Below are 24558 nucleotides of genomic sequence, written 5' to 3' on the forward strand. Positions count from 1 at the left end.
TCGGCCATTTTGATGGTGACGCGCAGCGCGGAGATCGTGGGCTCCACCAGTGACGAAGCCACTGGAGTTTTGACGTGGCTGCTACGTACCTGCCCGTTTGCCCACTCCGATTGCAGCAAAGTTGGTGACGAGAAATACGTAACTGGTAAGTACCCAGCTGGAGAATAATAACAACCGGGCATGGACCACTGCGCTAACGGTGCACCGAAAATTGTTGCCGAAACTACTAGCATTTGACTTTTCATGATCCTAGTACAATCAGTTTTACGTCTGCTGTGGAATATGCCGTAAAATATGGCGCCTTAAGGAAGATGTATGAATTTCTTGAAAAGGGCAATGGGGGTTACGTGACAATTCTGACATCTCTTTTCACCAATAACCGACACATCGTGATGCCAATCGGTACAATCTTAGCCATGTTTCATCGTGTTTTTTTCATTAATTTTCTGACCCTTCGATCATCCACAAGAACATCTCTTTTAAGTGTTTATTGTTCTCGTATTATTTTTAGATCTGCTTATGTAAATGACGCAGTAACACCGCCGATCGCTGACTGGCGGGAAATTTAAAACTTTTGCACTTTAATGGATAGATCCTGATTTTGACTTGAATACACACAGGTTTTCGAAATCCTATTTGTTCCGACGATGTTTATATTTAATCTGGAATTCGTTTCGTAATACTTCAACTATGCATATATATTTGACTTTTTTCAATAAAATATTGTCTACGGTTTTTGTGTAGTTTTGTTTTCATTAAAATGCTTAAAAGATCACTGAGGAGGTTAAATGTAATCTTAATGAGATGTATACAATGTTTATTCTTAATAGGACGATTCGATTAAATGTGAAATTTTTTGTTGTGCAACAATTTTATCATTTAGTGTATCAAAAAATAGATTTAATTATCAGTGATACAAATTGAAAGGTTTGATTATACAGTATATATAAATACAATTATAAAAATATACGTAATTATGAAATTATTTTTCATCTTTTGTAGGGTTTGAGGTCCCCAGGCTATGGAAAGTATGGTTGAGGAAAATGGATCAGCTGTTGACCCATTGTCTACGGGTTCTCAAAGCGGTGACGCAGCACCAGCAATAGCTACATCGGTACAATCTCTCAATAGAACACAGCAGCAAACTCATCATCTGGTAGCTTCTACCAGCATTGTGCAACTGACACTACCTACGTCAGGGGCAACACAGGTATACAGGAGAATCTCCTGTGTATCTATGTCTGATCATTTATTTCTTTATTTTAATTCAAAGCATGCAGATATAATTTATTTATGTTTTTAATCATAATTATCAATTAATTAAATAAGCACTGTGTGTATATTCACTCTTGCATAATGCTGGTTCAAATTAAGAAACTAAAATTCAAATTTAGTTTTCTTAATTAATTACTTCTTTATTTCTTGATACACTGAATTTGGTGTTTCAATTTTTATGATAAATATTTTTATGAAATAGTTATTCCATACCCACTTTATGATGACTTGCATATGCATGATGATATCAATCAATTATAAAATTTATTATATTTGATTCATATTAAAACATTTTATAAATATTCATGTTCATTTATTCAGTAATATCTATTCTTTAACATGCATAACATTTTATACATTTATATATAATGTTTATTTATTTGTTTAGGTACAGTCTGTTATACAACCTAATCAACAATCAGTAATTCAAACTGCAACGAACATTCAACCTGTTGCTATTTCAAAAGGAAATGTCATACTTGTCAGCAAACCCAATTCTGTCATACAAACAGCCCAAGCAAGTTTGCAAACACTTCAGGTAAATATCTCGAGACCAAGTTATACTGTTGATCTCTTCTCATCTTCCTTTAAATAAACCATTTATAAGTAGATATAAAATTTGAATATACATGATAGCATTTTATATATATTAAATATTAAAAATAAATAATAAATAAATAATATAAATAAAAATAAATAATATAAATAAAAATAAATAATATTCAATAAATATAATTAAATATTATATTGTACATTAATGTATAGGTGGTTGAAACTGGTAGTGATGATAGTTTCTCAGATTCAGAAGAATCTCCAGAACAAAGGGGAGGAATTCTTACCAGACGACCGTCTTACAAGAAAATTCTCAATGACTTAGGTGGTGGTGAAATTACAGGTATGATAAATTTATTTTTATCAAATATCAGGAATAAAATTAAAATCAGAACAAACATATCAATTTTTAATAGAATATTTACAAGAAGTAACAAATTATCATCTAGATATTTTATTACCTTAATTAAACTTGCATATAAATTTATTAGTTCATTTATACAGGATGACCAAATAACATGTAAAAGCGGGTATAACGCGATTCCTTGTTGAAAAATAAAAAAAGGACATTAGATAAAATTTTTCCATTCATGGCTTAATTTTCGAGAAAATTGAGTTTGAAAATTTATGAAGTATACTTGAACTTGGCTAATTTCGGACTGAACAAGACTAAATCATTGACAGGAGGTCATTTTATGTGTAAGAATAAGTCGAAAATGTAGAATTAAGAAAATAGAGTTTGAACATATTTATTTAAGAATCGACCTAGTACATATGTATGATAAATTTTCAAATTATTCATAATTTTTCTTAGAAACAGCGTTTTGCTAAAAAACTTTACTTCTTGAGTCAATTATTTTGTTTTTGTCCAGTTTGGAAATACTCGTGTTCAGGTATATTTGATAAATTTTCAAATTCAATTTTCTCGAAAACTAAACAGAGAGTGAACAAATTTTATTCTATATCTTTTTCTTATTTTTCCGTAAGGAATGACATTGTGCTTACTTTTACATATTATTTGAACTGATGTATATATGTATATGTGTAATATTATTATATTCACCTTTTTATTCTATGTCTTCAAAAATACATTGATTCTTACAAAATGATAAAGTGCATGTCAGTTCATACAACTATTGTTATGTACTGTCTACGTATTTCTTAAATAATTATTCCAATTAGTTATTATCTTATTGATTTACTTTAAATCTGAATAAATATATGTATAATCAATCTGTCTTATAAGTCATTCTTTATCAAACAAATATTTAAGTATATTTATATAACTGTATTAGGATAATAATAAGGAATAAAAATGTGATACTTTATGCTTCTTAATATTTTATTTTATACATCTAAGAAAGGGAATGCCATACCAAGCTTAGAATGTAAGTTAAAATTTAAGTTAATAATATTAAATCAAAAACAATGCATTGAATTCTCCTCTATTATTTATAGATACATGACATGAAGGAAAATTATTTATTTTTATTTAAATAAAATCCCGCTTATGTTTATTTATTTAGTACCAATAAAATGAACTAAAAAGTAACTTTTTTATAATTTAAAGTAAATACACAATTAATTTGATTAAAAATATCTAGTATTCTCAATATATCTATTTGTAGATAATTGGTCAATTATAAATTTTATAATCAAAGTTAAAGATATTTATAACTAAAATTTAAAAAATTATTAAAACCGACAAGACACATTTGTTATTTTTAATAAAGTTTCATTTTGTACAAAAAATCGAATATTAAAAAATTATTTGTTCTATTTATACTTTGCAAGACTGCATGTTTTTATTGCTTAGCTTTTATTTTTATTTTAATCTATTTCCTTTTTGTATGAGCTGACTGCACAGCATTATATAAAAATATGAAAACAGCAGCCAGAAAGGAAATAGCATACAATGATATTTTATTTTTATTATACTTTCTATTTATACAAAATCATCTTTCTGGATGTACATCTTTTTAAACATACACATATGTACAATTACATGCCTTTATGCAATCAGGAAAGTTATTTAAGAAGAAATGTACCAAATATTAACCAAATTGTTTTGGTATCATTGTTTCTAGAAATGAATGCCATAAGATATTCATTATATTATTTTCTCATGAAATATATGTCACATTCTGGAAATTTTTCAAATTGATTTAGATTAAATAAATTAACACCGATAACAACTCTATTATAATTGGGGGTTGTATTAATTCGGTGTTACAGACGGTCGATTGCCCCCTCTAGAATCATCTTCTGAGTGTGATTCTAACGTGGACAGTGAAGTGTCGTCCCATTCGCTTCATTATCAGACAGGTTGGTTATTTTTTCTTCTACATATCTTTCCTGGCTGTCCTTTATTTAATTCTGTGCGCAATCCTAGCCATTGTCCTTTCATTTTAATGAAGATAATGTTAGGAGAGTAAATTAGAACTATTAGTCTGAAGAACTTAAAATTTTATTCCTTTCGTCCTTATACATATTACCTGATGTAATACTATATATGATTTAATATTTTGTATGATTGCTTGGTGTGGCATCCTTGCTTATGGGATTTTCAGTTCTGTTCATAAATATATATAGGTTTATCTATATATACCCAATAATATAAATAATCATTATAATTGTTAAAAAGCCATTCAGATTTATGTTTACCTTTTCTATGTGCCATCATTTAAAATAAATGACTTTTAATACCTTTATTTAGTAAAGAATTGTTTTATATGAAATATGCTTAGCTAGATGTGTATTGTCTTTATTAATACTGTGTCAGTAATTGAGATTAATGCAATTTACAGTAATTCCTGCTGGAACCATACAAATTGCAACTCAAGGGGAAGGTGTGCCTGGTCTTCATACATTAACTATGAGTAATGCAGCAACTGCAGGTGGAGCTATAGTACAGTATGCACAAGGCCAAGATACACAATTTTTTGTCCCAGGTGCGCGTTTTTTCATAGTTTTTTAACATTGAATTTTTTGATAACTGATATATCTCTGACATTTTCTTTTAATTTTTTTTTTTTAATATAAATAATTTTTGTATTCAATAGAAGTGTGCGAGTATCCGGAATTATGGATATTCACGAACCTCAGATTTTAATTAAAAACTTTCAGGTAAACTCAATTGTTAAAGAAATTCTGGTACTCGCTTACTTTTAGTATTTAATAATAATATTAATAATATACATAAATTTTCATTGACTGATTGTGAATAACAAAATTAAAAATTTGGGGAATACAGTCTCTGACAATGTTCCAGCTTACACAGGACATGGTGTTGTAGTAGAAGATGCAGCTAGAAAAAGAGAATTAAGGTTGCTTAAAAATAGGTAAGATTTGAAGGAACTGGAAATACTTTTAATTATAATTTTCGTAACTGTTCTTGTTTATACAAATATTTAAAAATATAAAAATACTTTTTTTTTATAGACAAGCAGCCCGCGAGTGTAGAAGGAAAAAGAAAGAATATATAAAGTGTTTAGAAAACCGTGTCGCGATATTGGAAAATAGAAATCAGACGTTAATAGAAGAACTCAAATCGTTAAAACAGCTATGCGAACCGAAAACTGACTGAGGTTGGTGTTTAATGTTGAAACATTGTATGAAAACTATTAACCTGCTAAAAAATTTGTACATGTCTTCTTTATGTACATTATCCTAAACGTTGTTAGGTAAGCGATGGTGATGTACATGCATTCTTATAAATAAGTGTTTCTGTAACATACTGTATTTAAAATGCGAATATGAAGGCTTGTGAAACTTGCTGTTACTAAAGCGAGAAGCCAAAGGTATATGAGATGCAGAGACAGTAAACTTATAGGCAATATTCTGGAAGTCAATCTATATTTTGGATAAACTTAACAATCATATAAATTTAGGTTATTAACGTTTACATATTCAAAAAATTTGTTGATAACCAGACGATAATATTAACGTTTGGAATATATTCATTTAGATTACAGTAACTATGTGATGTTGAACGGAACTGTTTTACTTACACATAAATATTGTATCCATGTAGTTTCATTCTATCCGAAAAAAAATTTACATTAGTAAAAAAGTGAAAAGAATTATAAAAAACAAGAACACGAGAGTATATTTAGTAGTCAATTTATAATAAATAATTGGTCGCTAAAAATACACATACTTGAGGAAAACGCCTTATACACAATATTTGCTAGTGTAACTTAGAAATTAGATACAGCTACGAATTAAAATCACATAGTTTCTGCATTAAAAAAAAGAGCATAGTTGTTAGACAATAGTTTCTGTATAATTTTTTTTCAATTTCTCTATTCTTTTATACTTGAAAGAGACAGGTCCATTAAAAAAGTGCATCAATTAGAGGTGTTTGAATGAAAAAATAATGGGATGGTTGTAAATAGATAAATAGACCGAAATTCTACTACTTTGATCATTGCTACTGCAATATGTACGTGTATAAAGTGTCGTCTCAATATAATTTTTTACTTTAAATACAAACTTCAGAAATGTATTATGAAGAAAAATATAATTTATACAATGTAGAGAAATGTGCTATAAAAAAGCATTAGGTGAAATGCTCTCGTCTTATTTTACTTTCTATTTTAAGATGCCTCAAGTGCAAGAAGGTTAAGAATATAAATTTGTAAAATATAAATATAAATGTAATATATATCTGGAGTGCCTTGAAGATTTCTGTACAGGGTGATTTATAAATGCATGTCAATACTTCAGGTGATGAATCTATGCTAATCTATTTTAATGTATAGATTCACTTTCTGAAGTATTGACATGCATTTATGAATCACCCTGTATATATATATAGTATACAAATAAATACGCGCAAGTGCGCTCACATATATACATACATACGTATGTATAAAATTATGTTTTAGGTAAATGTGGGTACATAACAATATTTTTGAATTATATATTATGTTATAGCTTTACGCCCTGCGTAAAAATCGTACAGTTGCTTTAAAATTGAAATTTCTATTCCGATACATTTTCATATTTTTTAAAATTAAATAAAACCTTTAAATCGCTAGTATAAGCCATAAACTAAATTACATGTCGATACGATTGCATCTATTTCATGTCCCAATAGAAAATAGGAAAATTTGTTACAATCAGATAATTTGCATATTATGTTTTATAATATTATTAAAAAGAAATTATTTTTTAATGTCTGACACATACTTATCATCATGCTAGGAATTATTTATCCAATGCATTTTTCCCATAAAATCAATGTTCTGTAATCTAAGTATGAAAACTATTTGATGTATAATTTTGATTGTTATATATTTATAAGAAAAATACAGTTTCAAATATGAAAGATCCAGTTTGATCATTCAATGATGTAATATAAACTGTTCAACACGTTTAAGAATGATATTGCCGATTATTTGAAATTATTTTATTGGTGTAATTTTGTTTCTTTTTGATTTTTTATAGGATATCAAAATATAATTGTTTGTAAAATAATTTATACAAAAACATATTTGTAATATTAATTTCGTACTATTTGCATACATATCATTTTTTTAATATTAATAATATATATTTTTTAAATAAAATCCAGATAAAATTTACAGTTACTGATCAGACTGGAAAGATTTGTTGTATAGGTATGATGCGTAATTTGTCAAGTTTATTTGTTATCAAAACTATTCACTCTGATAATAGAAAACAAATACAGTTATAATCTTCGTACATGCTTAATATATCATTTGTAATTGAATACTTTTATTGCAAAGTATATCGTTTCCGAATTATTCTCTGTAAATTGAAAGTACAATGTACTTATAGTGACTTGTTATAAAATAAAAACGATTCGCTATAAGTTTCTCTTCTCCCACAGATTTAGATTTGGTTTAATTTAGGCAAAGTAATACTGTACACATTTTCATCTGTGTTTTAATGTTAATTATATGTATGATATATGTATATCTTGATTGCTGCACCGATGATATGAAATATTGTATATAGATAATATATGTATTTTTGCATATCATTTGTTTTTGAAAAATATAATTCATAAACCTCTTTAAAGATACTGTTATTTTATTACAAAGACATAGAAAACAATTGAAATAAAACAGATTGAAAATTAACTATTTAGATATTTAATCAGATATTAAATAAACAGAAATATATATTTTAAAAAATAGTATTTATTATATGTACAGTTACTTTCTTGTTAAAAGTACAAATTAGATAATACTGCTTTAGTGGATTATCTTCTCATCTAAAATATGAAAAATATTATAAAATACATGTCTTAAACATATTAAGTTTGAACATTTAGGTTTAAAAATTCAGTTGGTAGTGCATGTAATGAATAATCATGAACTCATATGTGAGTGATCAAATCATCATATATATTAAAATTCTTAATACAAATCTTATACGGAAGTAATAATAATACTAACCATATCGCAATAACTTTTTGTAAGTATTATATCTTCATTCAGTAATCTGAAATCAATATAACTAAATTAAATTTTTATTAACAATTATAATATATGTTTACTTAAAACAAATGATTCAGTTGGTAGTGCATGTACCAAATAATCATGGACTCATGAGTGACAAAGTCATCATATATTAAAATTCTTAATACAAATCTTATAAAGAAGTAATAATAATACTAACCATATTGCAATAACTCTTTGTAAGTATTATATCTTCATTCAATAACCTGAAATCAATATAACTAAATTAAATTTTTATTAACAATTACAATATTTGTTTACTTAAATCAAATGATTCAGTTGGTAGTGCATGTACCAAATAATCATGGACTCATGAGTGACAAAGTCATCATATATTAAAATTCTTAATACAAATCTTATAAAGAAGTAATAATAATACTAACCATATCGCAATAACTCTTTGTAAGTATTATATCTCCATTCAATAACCTGAAATCAATATAACTAAATTAAATTTTTATTAACAATTACAATATTTGTTTACTTAAATCAAATGATTCAGTTGGTAGTACATGTACCAAATAATCATGGAATCTTATACAGTGGTTAATGATTCATCATATAGACTCTTATATTACTGCAAATAAGAATAAGAAAAAAAACAGTACATACTACTTCATTTTTCCTTGATATTCTTTGATTAACCATTAGGAAGTTTCAATGATCCTCCTGGAAATAAATTGTTACAAAGTTCAAAAATATTTATTTAGAATTTTCATAAATACGAAGAATTAACTGATTAAAATACCATTGCATAATAACGATAATTTATTATTACAGATGTTTTTAGATTACAAAATCTTGAAAGAAATGCAAATTTGTAAATAATAGGAAACATGTGCTGGACACTTACTTGTGTTAATATTTGTAGAAGTTGAGAAAGGATAAAATGACATTCTAAAACTTTTACTTTACATCTTTATAATTTTCCATTAATTTTTTGACCAACTTATGTGGCCGCTTCAGTTTTTAATAAATAATTTTCAAACCTCATTTTAAACATCTTTGTGAATCACCAGCGTGAGTACCAGTAATGTTTAAAATGATCCAAAAGTATGAATGTTAAGTTTGAAGCTGAACATTCATTTTTTGCCGACTCTGGGTAAATTCTTATGTATGCGATAATCTTGAACAGGGCTATTTGAAAACATATTTTTTATAATTATAGAATTATTATGAAAAAATTGGAGGTTTATGTAAGTATTATAAAAATCATAACTGTATATTTATTCAACATTTATATCTCAGTTTCGTTAATTCTAAATAATTTAAAGTTTTTATCCAATCAAAAATGAGTAGATTCTCTTGTACATTTATGACAATGATACATACCTATCTAGTTGTTAGCAATTCATCTCACAAGCGACCGTGGTTACAAAGTTACAAGTGTCAGCCTTAAAAGTGAGAATTGTATGCCGTTCGATGAAGACATGGAGGTAACTAAAACATGTTTCAGCGTGATCTCAACAGAGTTGTAGATTTCTTGTTAACTATCATTAATTAATACAAGAGTAACTATAACGACAAACGAGAGATTTAAATTTAAGAGATTGAAATCACGCGTGACAACGACGTCGAGCAATGTTACTGATATTTCATGCTATTACAGTTGTCTTGGTATTCCAATTTACATATTTATCTTAAACATGACATAAATTAATCGATTGAATGTAATGATGCATACTGGACGAACGTTTTTTAAGAAACGTATTTATGAATAAGTAAATCATTTTGATGATCAATCATAAGATTCGTGTAATGATTGTCAAAGTATTAGATGGTTTATCTTGGATACCGAAATTTCTTATCAACAAAATCCTGATTTATTGACACAGGCAAAAGGAAAATAAAAATGACGGAAAGTTTAATAAATGAATGGCTAGTAGATTGTGCAGATGTGTCATCGTCAGAGCTCCATACTTTTGCCACTACTTTATCACAAGACAATGAAATAGTCAGAGCGCTTTATGTACTCTTGGAAGAACGTAGTAAATATAGTCAGGTAATATATTTCTGACAAATATTTTTTATACCTTAATAGAATTTAATTAATTCCTTTGACATATATATTAAATCTTATAAAGTTTTTGTTAGTTTATTTTTTAACTCTTTCCTGTCAAAGTTCAAGTATTGTCTAGCATTGTAATATTGGGCAGACCGATGCCCTTAGAAATTATGACCGAAAAGATGTTATATTGAAATAAAACTCAAATAAAATGTCTTCTGTATAAAGTTCTATCTTTTATTTGAAAGTATATTAGATTATATTTTATTCATTTATATCAACAATTTTTTATTCATTGTAGTTAATGGATACAGTATGCGATCAGTTATACAATTTTTATCGCTCTCGAGAAACAGAATTGCAAAGGTTTACCTTGCAATTTTTGCCAACATTAGTATACATTTACTTGAATTCTGCAGCTCATGGTGACATTAAGGTAAGACACTATAATTGTTGGGAAACAATACTTAAATAACATACTTAAATCATGTTTTATAATGTAATAGAATATAATTCATATTAATGTCTATGTTATATAACAAAACAACTATAATTTAAATCAAAATTATATGGTAAAATAGCACTGTCATTCCTTAATTATAGGACAGTTATACTCAAGCGAAATATGTACAAACTGCAATTTAAGTTAAAAGATATTATGATATCAGTAATTTAGAAATTTTTACACAACAGATAATTAAAAATATATTTGATCTCAATTTTCATTTAATATGTATCAATATTTTCATTCTTTAAATATTTTGTTAAATACATCTTAAGAAATATACAAAAGAATTATAAGTGCTGTTTCTTAATACAAAAAGTAAATCATACGCATCCATTATCTCAAACTTTTAATTTGACTACTCTCAGTTAAGTTAATTTTCTTTTTACAGAACTGTCGGTCTGTAGAAACACTACTAATTGGTTTGTATAATCTAGAAATAGTGGATAAATCTGGGCAACAAAAAGCAATTTCTTTTAGACTACCTTCACTTGCCATGCTTTCCATATTTCATGAGGTATATCTGTTTCGCTAGACAATTGAATTTTATAAGTATGTAAATGTTATTCTAATTACTCCTTCTTGTACAGCCTGCAAGTTTAGCACCTGCTTCTTTAACTGAGAGTGCAGTACGCAGGTTTGAAGAATGTAATACGAAACTTGTTAGCTGGGGTCCACTGCAACAAGTTGAGACACTAAATGCTCAAAATAGATTAAAAGTTATGACTGCTCTTCTTTTTATCTATAATCAACAACTCGGTTATATAAGTAAATTTGCATTAGAGCAATTATGCAAAGTTGCTACCAAGTAAGATGAAACTAATTGTTTTTATATATTTGATAAATATATAATAATTATATCAAATCATTTATTGCAGACTTGTTACTCAAGGATTTATGAAGCCAGGACATCATCAACGATCCTCGTATGGAAGCGAGTCTAGTTTTGTTCCAAGACTTCTACCACGTATACCTGTATCAAGTCAATTTCTCCTTGAATTTTTGCATGCTGTATACTTTGCTATGTGAGTAACATATTTTTCAAATAGTAACTTGTCAAGTAAAGTAAATATCATATTAATAAAGAAAATATTTTATTAAAATTAATAGTAATAAAGAGTAACATATATTGGCAGGTATAATGACTGTTGGTATTTAGGAACACAAGCAGTAGACGATATTCATAATCGAGCATGTTATGAAACATATCCAGATGTTATGCTAGTCACAAATGCTATACGTAATTCTGCCAGTACTGGACCATCAGGTATGTCAATACAAGATAATTAATACAAAAATGTAAAATATGTTATACAAATATTTAATGATAATTAATCATTCTAGGACAACCTAATGACGGGCCAATTGGGATTAGTGTTGCATTATCGCCAGCTACTGCAACCGCTACGGTATCTAAATCGATGATCACAAATGCTTCGTTCCGGACCAAAAAGTTACCAGGTATATGTTTTATTTTAACTAAATCTTTACATCATCTGACAAATTAATATGCTCAGACATTTTATTTATGTTTATTTTTTTTAATGTCTTACGCACAATACGAGAACTATCTTTTATTAAATTAATTATAAATATCCAGCATGTCAGTTGTTGTATAGCAATTACTAATTAGTATGCACTGAAATAAATGAATAACATAATGATAAATGAATTAAAAGCTTTTTAATCTAGACAATTTTTTTAAATAGAAGTTAAGAATAAAAGATAAACATATAGTATATAATATGAGATATTAATATATACATGGTGAAAAATGCATGAATATAATGAAGTATATGAATTTTACCATAAACAAATGGCATTTTATAGTAATTGTAGTTATCTTTCTAAATATATTTTAGTTTATAACTCTTATCCCTCATCACTCCAATGTTGTCGGTTGGAGTAGAACGTTGGTTTGCAATTGGCAGCATCGCTGACGGTTTGAGTGATAAGAGTTAAGTTAGAATAGATCAATATTTGCATTTAGTAGTATGAATGAGATTTCCAAAATTCACAGATAGAAAAATTTGTTTCTTTATAAAAGTTTAATTTTGCATGAAGTACATATTCCACAAATACATAGAACACATATTTAAATACTTGATCAGTAACAAATACATTTTATAAGTTATTGGACTAAGCAAATGTGCATTGCTTGCAAACATATGTCGTTAGACGATCTGGATGAGAAGTTATTTGAAGATGAAGTGTACGCTACCCAACTTGAAAAGCAACCACAACCAACAGTATCTAACACTACGAAGAGGTTCCCTTGGCATTGGAAGCATTCACTTCCGATTTCAAGCGAAGAAGATACCAAAATAAGAAAACTCAGTTCTTCCTCAATGGAATTCTCTAGACGAGGAAGCACATGTAGCAATCAAAATTCCCCTATCAAATCCTCTCCTAAACGAAATCTAAGAGAACATTTGAAGAAAAATGTATTTGAGAAGGGTGAAGATCACAATATGAAAAAAGTGAGAAAAGAGCATAAAGAAAACACTGATTTAGCTCGTGACGAAAATAAAATTGGATCTAGTTCGCATTTGTATAATGTATTGGAGGAACAATTTCTAGGGGAAATGGTTCATGAATCAATGGAAAATTTGTATCTGGAAGGAAATAAATCAATTGGTTTTCATACGACTGCTGCCCTGTCAACAAATACATGGTACTAGTGATTCAGTTTCAGCACTTTAGAATCACTGAATATTATCAAAATTTCTCCAGCAAAACACACGGCAAATTAGCTGTTACACTGTGTAACATTAACTATTTTAATTAGTAGCAGTTTGTGCATTTATCAATAAATTCGTTTCAGAGGATCCACCATTATTAAGAGCAAAAGAATTCAAGCCTAAAGTATTACTTACTTTATCGAAAGGCACATAATGGAAAACCTGCATGCAGTTTTGGCACATTTATTTTCACTGAAGATAGTGCATTTGTTATCACACAGGTTTACCCTACGTCTTTCCTATTTCCTATTCTGTCCTTAAATGTTAATTTTTTAATATTTTTGTTTGTTTGCTACCCTTAATTTATAACATGCATGAAATGTTTCATTCATGTTGTCATACATGTAAATTTTACAAATATAAATAATAGTACAAATATAAAGCTTAATCCTTTTATTTTCTGCTTTACACAGATTGCTTAATTTCGTGCATTTTATTCTCACAGTATTTTAATGTATTTCTTAAAAATATGACCTTTTTACGGTTTTAATATCGTATTCTTATTTTTTCTTTTGTTTAGATGACATACCAATTCAAGAAACAAAGGAAGATTCTGGAGGGGAAGGTAAAAGTAATCTTGTATCAATCACAGAAGAAGAATCGATAGAACCAAATAGAGGTGGTTCAATAAGACAATCGAAAGATCAAAAGACTGCGTCCAAAATCACGAATTTCCCGGTACTTGGGAAAAAGCCGCGAGAAAAGGATGGTAAAATAGCTAAGAATGCTCACGTTAGCATTCCTGAAAAGGAAAAAAGACTTGGATCTCAAGCGACTTCGAAGGAAAGTATTAAAGGTAGTTCCTCTATGTTAAATAGTGAATCAACAGAAATCGATGGAAATGTTAATGGGTGTTCAGTCAGGAAAAAGAATAATAGTGTAGAAAATAATTCAGTTACAGTAGACAATGTTTCTTTGATTGATGGTGAACGTCTTGCGTTAGGCGGAGAGATAGATAACACTAATATGGATACTTCTGTTACTTTAAGAACACATAATGAAAATGAATCGCTAACTTCGTCTATCCAAGTCAGTTCTGTTTAAATTATACAGATAGATTTTTAGAACGGAAATGAGGAAAAGAGTAATGGATCATACATTGAACGACTGAAACAAATTATTGTTGTAGTTTCTTATTTAATTGTACATACATATTCTTTCCTTATTTTTAAGAATATATACACAGTGTTTTATATATAATTAAATTAAATTATTGATTCTGTGACAGACCAACATTTATTTAATATGTTATTGTATTTTGGAGCGAATATTATTGTACATAGTTGATTCAAAAGTGGTCCATTACTATATTGATCTCCATACTCTGTTTAAAAAAAAGTTAATAAAATAGTAATGGGGAAGGGAATAATAAGTTCACACTAAATATTTTTCTTTGATGAAGATACATCTTTGTATATTAAAGGATTCTGTTATAATCGTTCTTATAATATGTCTGTTAAACCATTCAATAGATTTATATTCGAATATTCTAGTATATGATTGTTTAAAGATTTTACTTATCAAAAAATTTAATAGACTCGTAGGAAAGTAATTCAATATTTTAATTAATTCAAAGTATCAAAGTGAAAGGACAATATTTTAATTAATTCAGAATATTATAATAAAAAGGTTTATATCAATTGTTTCAAAATTATATTTATTAAATTAAGTAATGTTGCTTTTTAATATAATATCTTTTATTTTGTCATTCTTCACTCAGTTACTTAGGCCTTGGCTCCTTGGAAACCAGAAAGACACACAGATGGGCTAATGTTATTTTTTAATAACTACATTATTTAATTCTATTATGTTTGTACATTTTCATGGAAAAATAGGCTAAATGGCTAGTAATTTTATGAATGCTAATAATTTCGTTCTGTATCCTATAGCAAAAAATAATGGAGATATCTTATAATTTCATAAAAAAAATTATTTGCAGTATCGAATATCTAGTATGGAATATTCTGTGAAAAGAATATAATATGACTGGCTTATTCTTTGAGACAGTAAAAATTGAATTTAAAGAAATCTTATAATTTTTCTAATAATCGTATTTTCTATAACATCTTTATGTCTATCTATATAGAATTACGTGCAAATTACGTTTAAATAAAAATATGTTTTGTCATAAATTTCGAATGAACAAAATGTTTTTAACTCATTGCATCGTGTTTATTCAATCTCAGTTTTAAAATAATTTATATGAATGTTTTCCCATAATTCTAATACTAAGAGTAATCTTACTTTATAGTAGTAAAAATGCGTTGAGAAAAATATTTGCAAGTAAATCTTCACAATTCTAACAGCACATAACAGTGTTTGTAAATATACATTGTGACAGAAAATATTTAAAGCAAAATATTTTTTCAAAATTATTTATTGATTATCTCTTGTTTTAAATAACATAACAAAACTAATTTAAAATTTATAATTACTGAAAAAATACTAAGAATCATAAAAATGTTCATAAATCTGAGTAATATGTGTTTAAAAGATCAAAACTTGGAATTGGTATTTACTTAAAAAGACTGTACATTACATCACATTATTACTTAGTCCGATAAAAAAGTATACCATTATGATTTATTAATCAATCAAAGTGTTCAGTATGGTATCATATGCATATTAATATCAAATCAAAAAAAAAGAAAGAAAGGGAAATATATAATATACATTATATGAATGTGTCCCCAAAGCAATCATTTAACTCTTGTGACACTTTAAAATATTTTTAATAATCATAAATTCAGTCTATCAAATAATAAAAGGAGGCTGATTTATATTCTACTTCTTAAGAAAGACGGGACTTTGTATAGCATCATTACTTTCACAATTTATTTTTGGAATTCCATGATTTCTGAATTTATTTAGAACATAAACTGATCGAAATTTGCTATATTTTATTACAACTTTCAAATTGTTCCCTATTCCAGTGTATTATTGTTACGAATGTTATATTATAATTTTTCAATAAAAAGATATTTTATTTTTATTTCTTTTGTATTATTAAAAAATACTGTGCAAAATGCATGTGTTTCTGCTTTTTTTGAACATTGAAGATAATTAGTTCGGAGAATCTTTGTAACTAGTAAGATTTTAAAATGAAAATATCTGAACACTTTCTAATACTTTATACATAGCATATGATGTGAAACACAATTTAAGAAAAATAGTTCTTTATATTATTTGAAAGTTCTAAGTTGATAACCATTGGAGAAACAAAAGCAGAAACCACAAGATTATAAATTAATTTATTTGGAGGGAGCCAGAATTTAGTTTTCTGTATCACTGCCATGTAGTGTAATTTAATCAATTAAATTGTATTAATAACTTAAGTTTATAAGTTTGGTTTGATTATATACATTATTATACCTAAAATTACACGTCCCTATACATACGTGTGTGAAATATAAATGTTTAAACAAACAAGAAATAATATGAATTGTAAGTATTAAATAATATAAACTGTATAGGGAGAACATCTACACAGCAGATAAGTTAAAAGATTGTTAAATTTATTGAAATACTTGTACAAAAGATAAAAACAAAGGGGAATTGGTGAATATATAAGAAATGTAAGATTTAATGTAAACATTGGAGCCATTCACTATTTGTTAAAGAATTGCTCTTTTCTGTACATTTGACAAATTTTCTTGGGCACTTAGTATATATTCTATCATATATACATAGAGAAAACTCTTGTATACAAAAAGAAAAATATGTATATAATGTTTCATGACAACTATTAATGATACTCATACAGCGATAAATAATAACCACAATATCTTGTATGTTTGTGCAAATTATGCAAAATTATGACGATTCATGTATATGCTGTTATAAATATTGTACATTATTTTAATTTATGATATAGTGTTAAAGCTTGTTATATTGTTAAAGCTATCAATATGTAAATAATATATAAACTTATTGCACAGAGGAGATTTGATTGAGTTTATTGATGAAACATTCGATTTTCATTGCATGTCTAATATAAAGCCAATATTAACATTGGCATACTTTGTAAACATAAAACAAAATTAAAACAAAATGCACAAAATACATATCTTTTTCATAATGACGACATATGTTCATTATCAACATCAAAAGATGAAGGCATACTTTTCTTTCACTATTAAGTAAAAATTCAGTCATTTGCAACTGTGCATTTTTAAAAACAGAATACATTCCAAACAATTTGAAATTGTTACATTACAGATATTATTAAATTAAAATTGTTAATATATTAAAACTATATAAATTGAAATTATTTTATTAAAACGTTCATGCTTTGAAAACTATTTTAAATGTAAAGCCATGAGAATTGAGATATATTTCAACTTATGAATTTTATAGATATAATGATGAGTTTTGTACATTGAATTTAAAATCAAGTATGTAACTTGTTCCATATATACACATATAATTGAATTTTATTATAAGTGTAAATAAAATAAAGATTTATTCTTTATTTATCTTTTTACGAGTATTATGACTTGTAGAAAATCTACTTGTAATTATCAAACTTATCGCCATAAATCTGTTGAAATTACTACTTGGTAATACATGCAATAAAACTATTAAATAAGCTAATAGAGAAAATCGAAATATTTATGTTAATTCTTGTATTAAAGCTGTATTGTTGTATTTTATATATTTATTCACATTAATTATTCTTTAGCACTTATTAAATGATGCAATAAAAATAATATTTAGATAAATAAATACGCAATAAATTATACAGAAATGCTGTTAATATATGTAATTAAATGAAATAAGATACACTGTGTTTTTAAATATATATTCCCTGATACATTTACAAGATATAACACGATTGTTATTCTATTGTCCACGTTTTCCATAATGATTTTTCCTAATAATGCAAAAAAATTAATTATATATATATTGTATAATATGTGACATTCTAATAAAACTTACATTTGACATTTCATTGTTGTATAAATCTTGGTAATTTTTTAAAAGTCCTGCAGTTTCATCTTCCAATTTCTTTATCATATTCTGTATCTTTTTTAGCTTTAAACAATCTTCATTGTGTTGAATTTGTGCTTTTTCTAAATTTTCTTTACATAATTTCTTATTACTGTAATTAAAAATCTTTTTTAGATCCAGGCAAAGGAAATAATCCTTTATTTAAAATAGTATAGGAAATTTTAATTCTAAATCACCTTAATAATTGAGTATTTAAATTACGTAAAGGGGAGAGACGTTCATCACACTGTGCTTGAAGTTCGTTTATTTCATCTTCTTTATCATGATCCTTTTGAATTACTAATCTTTTCTCAGATTCTGCAACATCTGTTCTGAGAGTATCAACTTGTTTCTTTACAGTATCCTCTTGTACTTTTATTTTTCTGAAAATAGGAAATAGAAAAAAGCTGAGAGTGTAATAAATTAATACCTAAGAAATTCTTAATTATATCATCATATATATATCAAGATTAAAAAAAAATTATTTAATCACTTTAACCGATCGTGTACATCTCGAACTTCAGTGAACTTTTCCAATAGTTCTTGAGTAAAAGCCAATTCATTTTTTTGTTGTTCGATCAAACATTTTTTATCCTGGAATGCTGCCTGTATTGTTTCACGTTCCTTGACTTTAGCACTTAGCTGTTGTTCTAATTCACTTAAACGCTTTTGATATCCTTCAGGAGATTTTACAATTTCTGATTGCAATTCTGTTATTGTTTTATTTGACTATAATTATATATTGTAATCATTATGTAATATAATACATACAAATAATTTCAATTTTCAGATGTTAATTTACCTTTAATGCTTGTGCTTTATAAGTTCCACAAAGTTCCACTGTCTTTTGCTTTTCCTCTTCTGCAGCTGTTATCTTTGCCGCTAATTCAATTTGTTTTTTATTATTCTTCTCACGTTTAGACTGTAGCTTTTGAATTTCAGCAATAAGCTAAATAAGAATAGATCAATATGATATAAATAATTCATAATATAAATACAAACTGAATTTACCAATAATAGTACCTTTTCCTTTATTGATAGTTGTTTTGCTATATGCAATGCCTTGTCATTTATAGCTTGCAATATTTCATTTTTCTTTTCTACCATATCGTGTAAGATCTTTGCCCGGTTCTGAATTTCAATAACTTTATCTTCTATATCTGATTCTTTATTAGTTGCGTACAATATGAAATTTGCAAGGAATTTTGCTTGTTTCCGTACTCTTTTTGATCCTGAATAATAGTCATTTTTCATCAAAGTGACAAATATTATTTATAACATTTTTAAGTTTATAATTAAATACTACCTGGACTAGTAATATCTGTAATACACAGATCTTTTAAATATATTCTATCACATATTTGAACCATAACAACATGCAAATTTATGAGTGCAATTATAGTAAAATCTTCACAGTATGACATTATGTCCCGTTGTTCTATTGTTGCCTATAGTAAAATTAAATTTTGTGTATTGTATTTTGTATTGTATTTTTTTGTATAATTATATTTGTATTTGAATAATAAATAATATATTTCTTACATTATCAATTGCATTAACATCAATATGAAACCTTCTTAGAAATGTGTCAATTAGGTTTACAATAAATTCTTCTGTTGGATTTTTTAAATCATTTATGCTTGACGGAAGATTAGCTTCAGTTAAAATACTATGAATCTTTTCTATATCTAAATCCATGTTTCGTATTTAAAGATTTTTCGTACTTACAATACGAATTGTTCTCGCTTTACCTTTATGAGACAGTTACAGATAGTTTAATTTCAAACATGTTCGAATTTATTTATAACACATGCGCAAATGATGTCTAACTATTCTTTATAGCAAGTTTTCAATTGAAATTTTCATATCAATCTCCTAATATCTACTTGTATTTATTAAATATATAAGTTCATAAATTAACATATATCAAATTAAGATCTATAACTAATTTTCTAAAATTTTTCATGTAAATGCATTAAATGCGTCTTTCATATTTTAGAAAATGAATTTATTTAAAATACTATACGTATATATATGTTATATTATGTGTAATACTCAAAAATAAATTTATCGATATTACATGCGAAATATTATTTGCTATGATTTATACATGAAGAAAAATATTAGACAAAATTTAAGTCCTATTAACAATTTAAATGTCATTACAAAATTCAATATTATATTTCAATGTATATATTTATAAAATTATAACGATAATATTATAGAATTATTGTGAGTTCATTAAATCAGCCAAGTTAACTAATTTAGTCACAAATTATTTACAATCAGTAAACACTTCTCTTTTTATAAAAGAAATGACATATATTTATATTGTTAAATTGGTAACACTGAATCGTAAGTATATAGCATAGCAGAACCTCTGCATATGATAGGCTACGTCACCAACGAATTTGTACATAGATTTTGTGTTACATATTTTTCTACTTCTGTTACTAATTCTCAGACAACAATCACTTTAATGCTTTGTATTCTTTTAAACCAAGCGACCTAAGAAGTTTCCTCTTTAAAAATGGGATCTTCTCATAGTATCCAAATACCAGGAGGTGGCACAGAAGGTTACCATATATTGAGGGTAAGAACATTTGTTGAAATAGTATAGTTTATTTTATATATTCATACTTTTTTTATTTACCAAAATAAATCTTAAACTTTCAGTAATTAATATTTTGATATATATTATAAATTTACTATAGTTTAAGAAAAAATTTATGAAGTAATTTCATCACATATTAGATTATCCTAAAATTGGAAGTTTCAAGTTATTTTTTAATAAATGTAGCTATCTTTTTGTTAGATATTTAGTAAATTTGATTCAAACATCATGACTTAAATAGGTACAGGAAGGTTCTCCTGGTCAGAAAGCTGGACTGGAAGCATTCTTTGACTTTATTGTCTCTATTGGAGATACACGCTTGGTATGTGTTTCATGATACCTATTGATACTTTATATTAATAGAATTTATTAAATTTGTGTAATGTTTAAATTAAAAGAATAATTTATTCTTACAGAATCAAGATAATGATACGTTAAAGGAGCTTCTCAGAAATGGTGTAGATAAAAAACTAACACTTACAGTATACAGCAGTAAAACACAATCTGTAAGACAAACTGTTATAGTACCTAGTCTCACATGGGGTGGACAGGGTCTCCTTGGTGTTAGTGTAAGGTTTTGTTCTTTTGAAGGTTCCAATGAAAATGTTTGGCATGTTCTTGTAAGTATAACCTCAATTAAGTCAGAAAAAGTTAAAAAGTACATAAGAAGGCAAATTTTTTGAATTATGTTTTGTAGGAAGTGCATCCATCTTCTCCAGCTGAATTAGCAGGTCTACGTCCATTCACAGATTATATTATTGGTGCTGATTCAGTTTTACACGAATCTGAGGATATATTTACTTTAATAGAAGCACATGAATCACGACCTTTGAAAATGTACATATATAACACAGAAGATGATTCTTGTAGAGAAGTTACAATTACACCCAATCATACTTGGGGTGGAGAAGGAAGGTAAATTTGTTAACCTAACATTAGTATTTCAAAATATTACTGTAATTCATATCTTACAAATATTTTTTACACTTTTATAGTTTGGGTTGTGGAATTGGTTATGGATATCTGCACAGAATACCCATTAGAAATATTCAAGAGCATAAATCAAATAATTTGTATACAGTATGTACCAATTTGAAATATCACAAGAAATTTATCAAAGTATTGTAACTAAGTTCTATTTCTTTCTTTTGTAGTCTCATGTTAAAGCTACTAATCCAAATCCAGTTACGTCAAGCATTACTCAAACAGAAGAAAGTAATGTGATTATAAACGTACCACCAGGTTTCTCTATTCCACCGAATTACATGTCAGCACAAGAAAATGTTACAAAATCCGAAGTTGAAACTACTTCTACTACAACGGTGCAAAATATATACACATCGAGTGTACAAACATATACTATGCCTCAATTGAATCCTGCTACTATTGGAGGATCTACTACTACTAATTCTGTGTCCCATGTTATGGCTAATCAAACTGTTGTAAATACGACATGTAGTAAGTATACATAAATTATTATTAACTTTTAAATAAGTAAATATAATGACATTATTTTTATTCAGATAATGATCCTATCATGTCATCATCACATCAAAATACAATGCCGAATATACCTGGTATGCCAACTACTCCACCTTTGCCAACTTTTACTACTAATGCGACAGTTTTAAGCAAAGCAATTGGTGTTGTCGGTACACGCAAAGATTTCACAACTGTACAGAGTGATATATCACCACCAGTACAGTTTAATGTGCCTCAACCTCACGTAGTAATGACGCCTATATCGTTACCCGGGATGCCACCTATTACCGTTAGTGCAAGTATGCCACAAAATTCTTCTTTCTATCCATCTGTTCTCCAGCAAAATGAATTGATTGGTGTTAGTACAGCTCCTACATTTACGGTGCCACCAACAACAACGCAGTAACGATTATGTTATTTCTAATGAAAAAAAATATCTGTTTTATAATAAAGTAAATATTGAAGAATAAAGATAAAATAAAGAGCGTAATGTATCTATTACGAATATATGTATTACTATACTTTATGCATTTATACTTTATTATTTGTTTAAACGTAATGTATACAAATTTTCAGACATGCAGGGATAAATTATGTAATTCTGTACATAGATAAGGAATAATAAGAAATAACTACTTAAACTAAAGTCAAATTAAAACATTTCAAAAAGTATTAAATCTTGACATATTACTTGATCTGTTTCTTCTTATATTTTGTCGTTGTCGATACTTATGTATAACGATAAATATTATTTTTTATTCACTAAACTTTATATATATGTAATGTATATGCAGACTAAAAGTTTGAATTTGTTATTAAATAAAGGAATAAAACATTTACATATTAATGAAATAGATTTTATTTAAGATTCAGAAATTAATAGTGATTTAAATTTCAGCAATTATTTTTAACAATGTAGACAGCAAAACAAATGCAAATATATCTTTCTCAAAATATAAATTGTGTGTCTGCTAATAAACATTAAATTTGGAAAACATTTATACAGCAAAATCAAAACTATTATTTTGAACAAGAATCATTTATTAAATATTGTACAGATTGATCTTGTATCAACTGTTATTGTGTAAATATTAGAATAACAGATTTTATTTTAATAATTAAAACTGCTAGTGTTTTTCTTAGAATTTCTTCTCCACAATTTTGATATTGTTTAAATAATTATTTCAACATCAATTAATTCCTCTTCACTTGGGAGCTTGATTTTTGATGGATCTATTAGATTTGGATCAATTGGTACTAAACCATGTTCTTCTCTGTAACGAAGTTGCAAATATGCTTCTCGTTGAGCCCAATCTTTCAGAAATGGGTCTGGTGCATAACCAATTACAAGAGCACCAAACACCAAAACCACGGATACAGATATAAAGAATGTTACATGCATGGCTTGGCTATCAGCTTTTTGATCGTCTTTATAAAATCCATAGCTGACCCATGGTTTTTTTACCTCATACGTACTTTCTTTTTCAGAATTTTTAACTGATACATCACTTCGGTGTATTCTGTTACATATATTGTTTTCTTTCGGCCTTAGAAACGTCAATCCGCTCTTAATTCCTTGAGAACGGATGAATCGTAGTAGAATTGACATCCTTCTTTAATGAGAACTTATTTTTTCTAGCAAAATACCGTTCTTCTATGTATTCGTTACTTTATTATGTTACCAATATATCGTAACAATTTCAGAAACCAAAATTAGATACTCGCATACATGTACGTAGAAGATGACGACCAACTTTAAAGGTTAGAAATTGCAAATATAAATTGCGTGAATGACCTAACCTAACATTTAGAGACACATGTAATATGGCGCCTTGATTTTAAATTTGAGAAAGGTAATCATCAATTTGATGATTACGGCTTGAAGAGAGTAGATTTTGTAAATA

At 27.1% G+C, this 24558-nt stretch overlaps 5 protein-coding genes and 1 long non-coding RNA gene across 29 annotated transcripts; 3 read left to right on the forward strand and 3 right to left on the reverse strand.

Annotated features, from left to right (window-relative positions):
- Positions 1-7536, forward strand: LOC100651248 (cyclic AMP-responsive element-binding protein 1). 19 transcript variants are annotated; one of them, XM_012310001.3, is made up of 10 exons: positions 41-145; positions 254-402; positions 512-620; positions 1003-1210; positions 1664-1813; positions 2041-2170; positions 4063-4152; positions 4635-4778; positions 5081-5168; positions 5269-7536. In XM_012310001.3, the coding sequence occupies exons 4-10, from the start codon at positions 1022-1024 to the stop codon at positions 5411-5413; spliced, it is 936 nt and encodes a 311-aa protein (XP_012165391.1). In that variant the 5' UTR covers positions 41-145; positions 254-402; positions 512-620; positions 1003-1021; the 3' UTR covers positions 5414-7536. The 19 variants fall into 19 exon arrangements, with proteins under 19 accessions (XP_012165388.1, XP_012165394.1, XP_012165391.1 ...); XM_020863631.2 differs by lacking the exon at positions 41-145 and having other exon boundaries at positions 162-402; positions 5099-5168; XM_012309999.3 differs by lacking the exon at positions 41-145 and having other exon boundaries at positions 163-402.
- Positions 7537-7977: 441 nt separating this feature from the next.
- LOC100651523 lies at positions 7978-9665 on the reverse strand. 2 transcript variants are annotated; one of them, XR_007224742.1, is made up of 7 exons: positions 9651-9665; positions 9172-9455; positions 8931-8987; positions 8702-8747; positions 8479-8524; positions 8256-8301; positions 7978-8071 (listed from the first exon to the last, which is right to left on the reverse strand). It is a non-coding gene; the product is annotated as an uncharacterized LOC100651523 (long non-coding RNA). The 2 variants fall into 2 exon arrangements; XR_007224741.1 differs by having other exon boundaries at positions 7978-8301.
- LOC100651760 (hyccin) lies at positions 9630-17702 on the forward strand. 5 transcript variants are annotated; one of them, XM_012310017.3, is made up of 9 exons: positions 9630-9754; positions 9928-10320; positions 10625-10759; positions 11220-11345; positions 11419-11636; positions 11707-11853; positions 11965-12095; positions 12173-12289; positions 14090-17702. In XM_012310017.3, the coding sequence occupies exons 2-9, from the start codon at positions 10171-10173 to the stop codon at positions 14611-14613; spliced, it is 1548 nt and encodes a 515-aa protein (XP_012165407.1). In that variant the 5' UTR covers positions 9630-9754; positions 9928-10170; the 3' UTR covers positions 14614-17702. The 5 variants fall into 5 exon arrangements, with proteins under 5 accessions (XP_012165407.1, XP_012165406.1, XP_012165410.1 ...); XM_012310016.3 differs by having other exon boundaries at positions 9652-9754; positions 10154-10320; XM_012310020.3 differs by having other exon boundaries at positions 9668-9754; positions 10205-10320.
- A 603-nt stretch (positions 17703-18305) lies between these two features.
- On the reverse strand, positions 18306-20517 carry LOC100651880 (probable kinetochore protein nuf2). Its single transcript, XM_003396337.4, has 8 exons — positions 20101-20517; positions 19865-20006; positions 19582-19790; positions 19361-19507; positions 19052-19287; positions 18756-18941; positions 18508-18670; positions 18306-18442 (listed from the first exon to the last, which is right to left on the reverse strand). The coding sequence occupies exons 1-8, from the start codon at positions 20254-20256 to the stop codon at positions 18407-18409; spliced, it is 1275 nt and encodes a 424-aa protein (XP_003396385.1). The 5' UTR covers positions 20257-20517; the 3' UTR covers positions 18306-18406.
- A 397-nt stretch (positions 20518-20914) lies between these two features.
- Positions 20915-23175, forward strand: LOC100651640 (Golgi reassembly-stacking protein 2). Its single transcript, XM_003396335.4, has 7 exons — positions 20915-21151; positions 21414-21494; positions 21589-21792; positions 21870-22087; positions 22168-22252; positions 22327-22630; positions 22696-23175. The coding sequence occupies exons 1-7, from the start codon at positions 21089-21091 to the stop codon at positions 23058-23060; spliced, it is 1320 nt and encodes a 439-aa protein (XP_003396383.2). The 5' UTR covers positions 20915-21088; the 3' UTR covers positions 23061-23175.
- Positions 23176-23674: 499 nt separating this feature from the next.
- Positions 23675-24438, reverse strand: LOC105665884 (NADH dehydrogenase [ubiquinone] 1 beta subcomplex subunit 11, mitochondrial). Its single transcript, XM_012310022.3, has one exon. The coding sequence runs from the start codon at positions 24261-24263 to the stop codon at positions 23826-23828; it is 438 nt and encodes a 145-aa protein (XP_012165412.2). The 5' UTR covers positions 24264-24438; the 3' UTR covers positions 23675-23825.
- Positions 24439-24558: the final 120 nt, after the last annotated feature.

The sequence above is a fragment of the Bombus terrestris genome, chromosome 7, assembly GCF_910591885.1.
Source record: "Bombus terrestris chromosome 7, iyBomTerr1.2, whole genome shotgun sequence".
Lineage (NCBI taxonomy): Eukaryota > Metazoa > Arthropoda > Insecta > Hymenoptera > Apidae > Bombus > Bombus terrestris.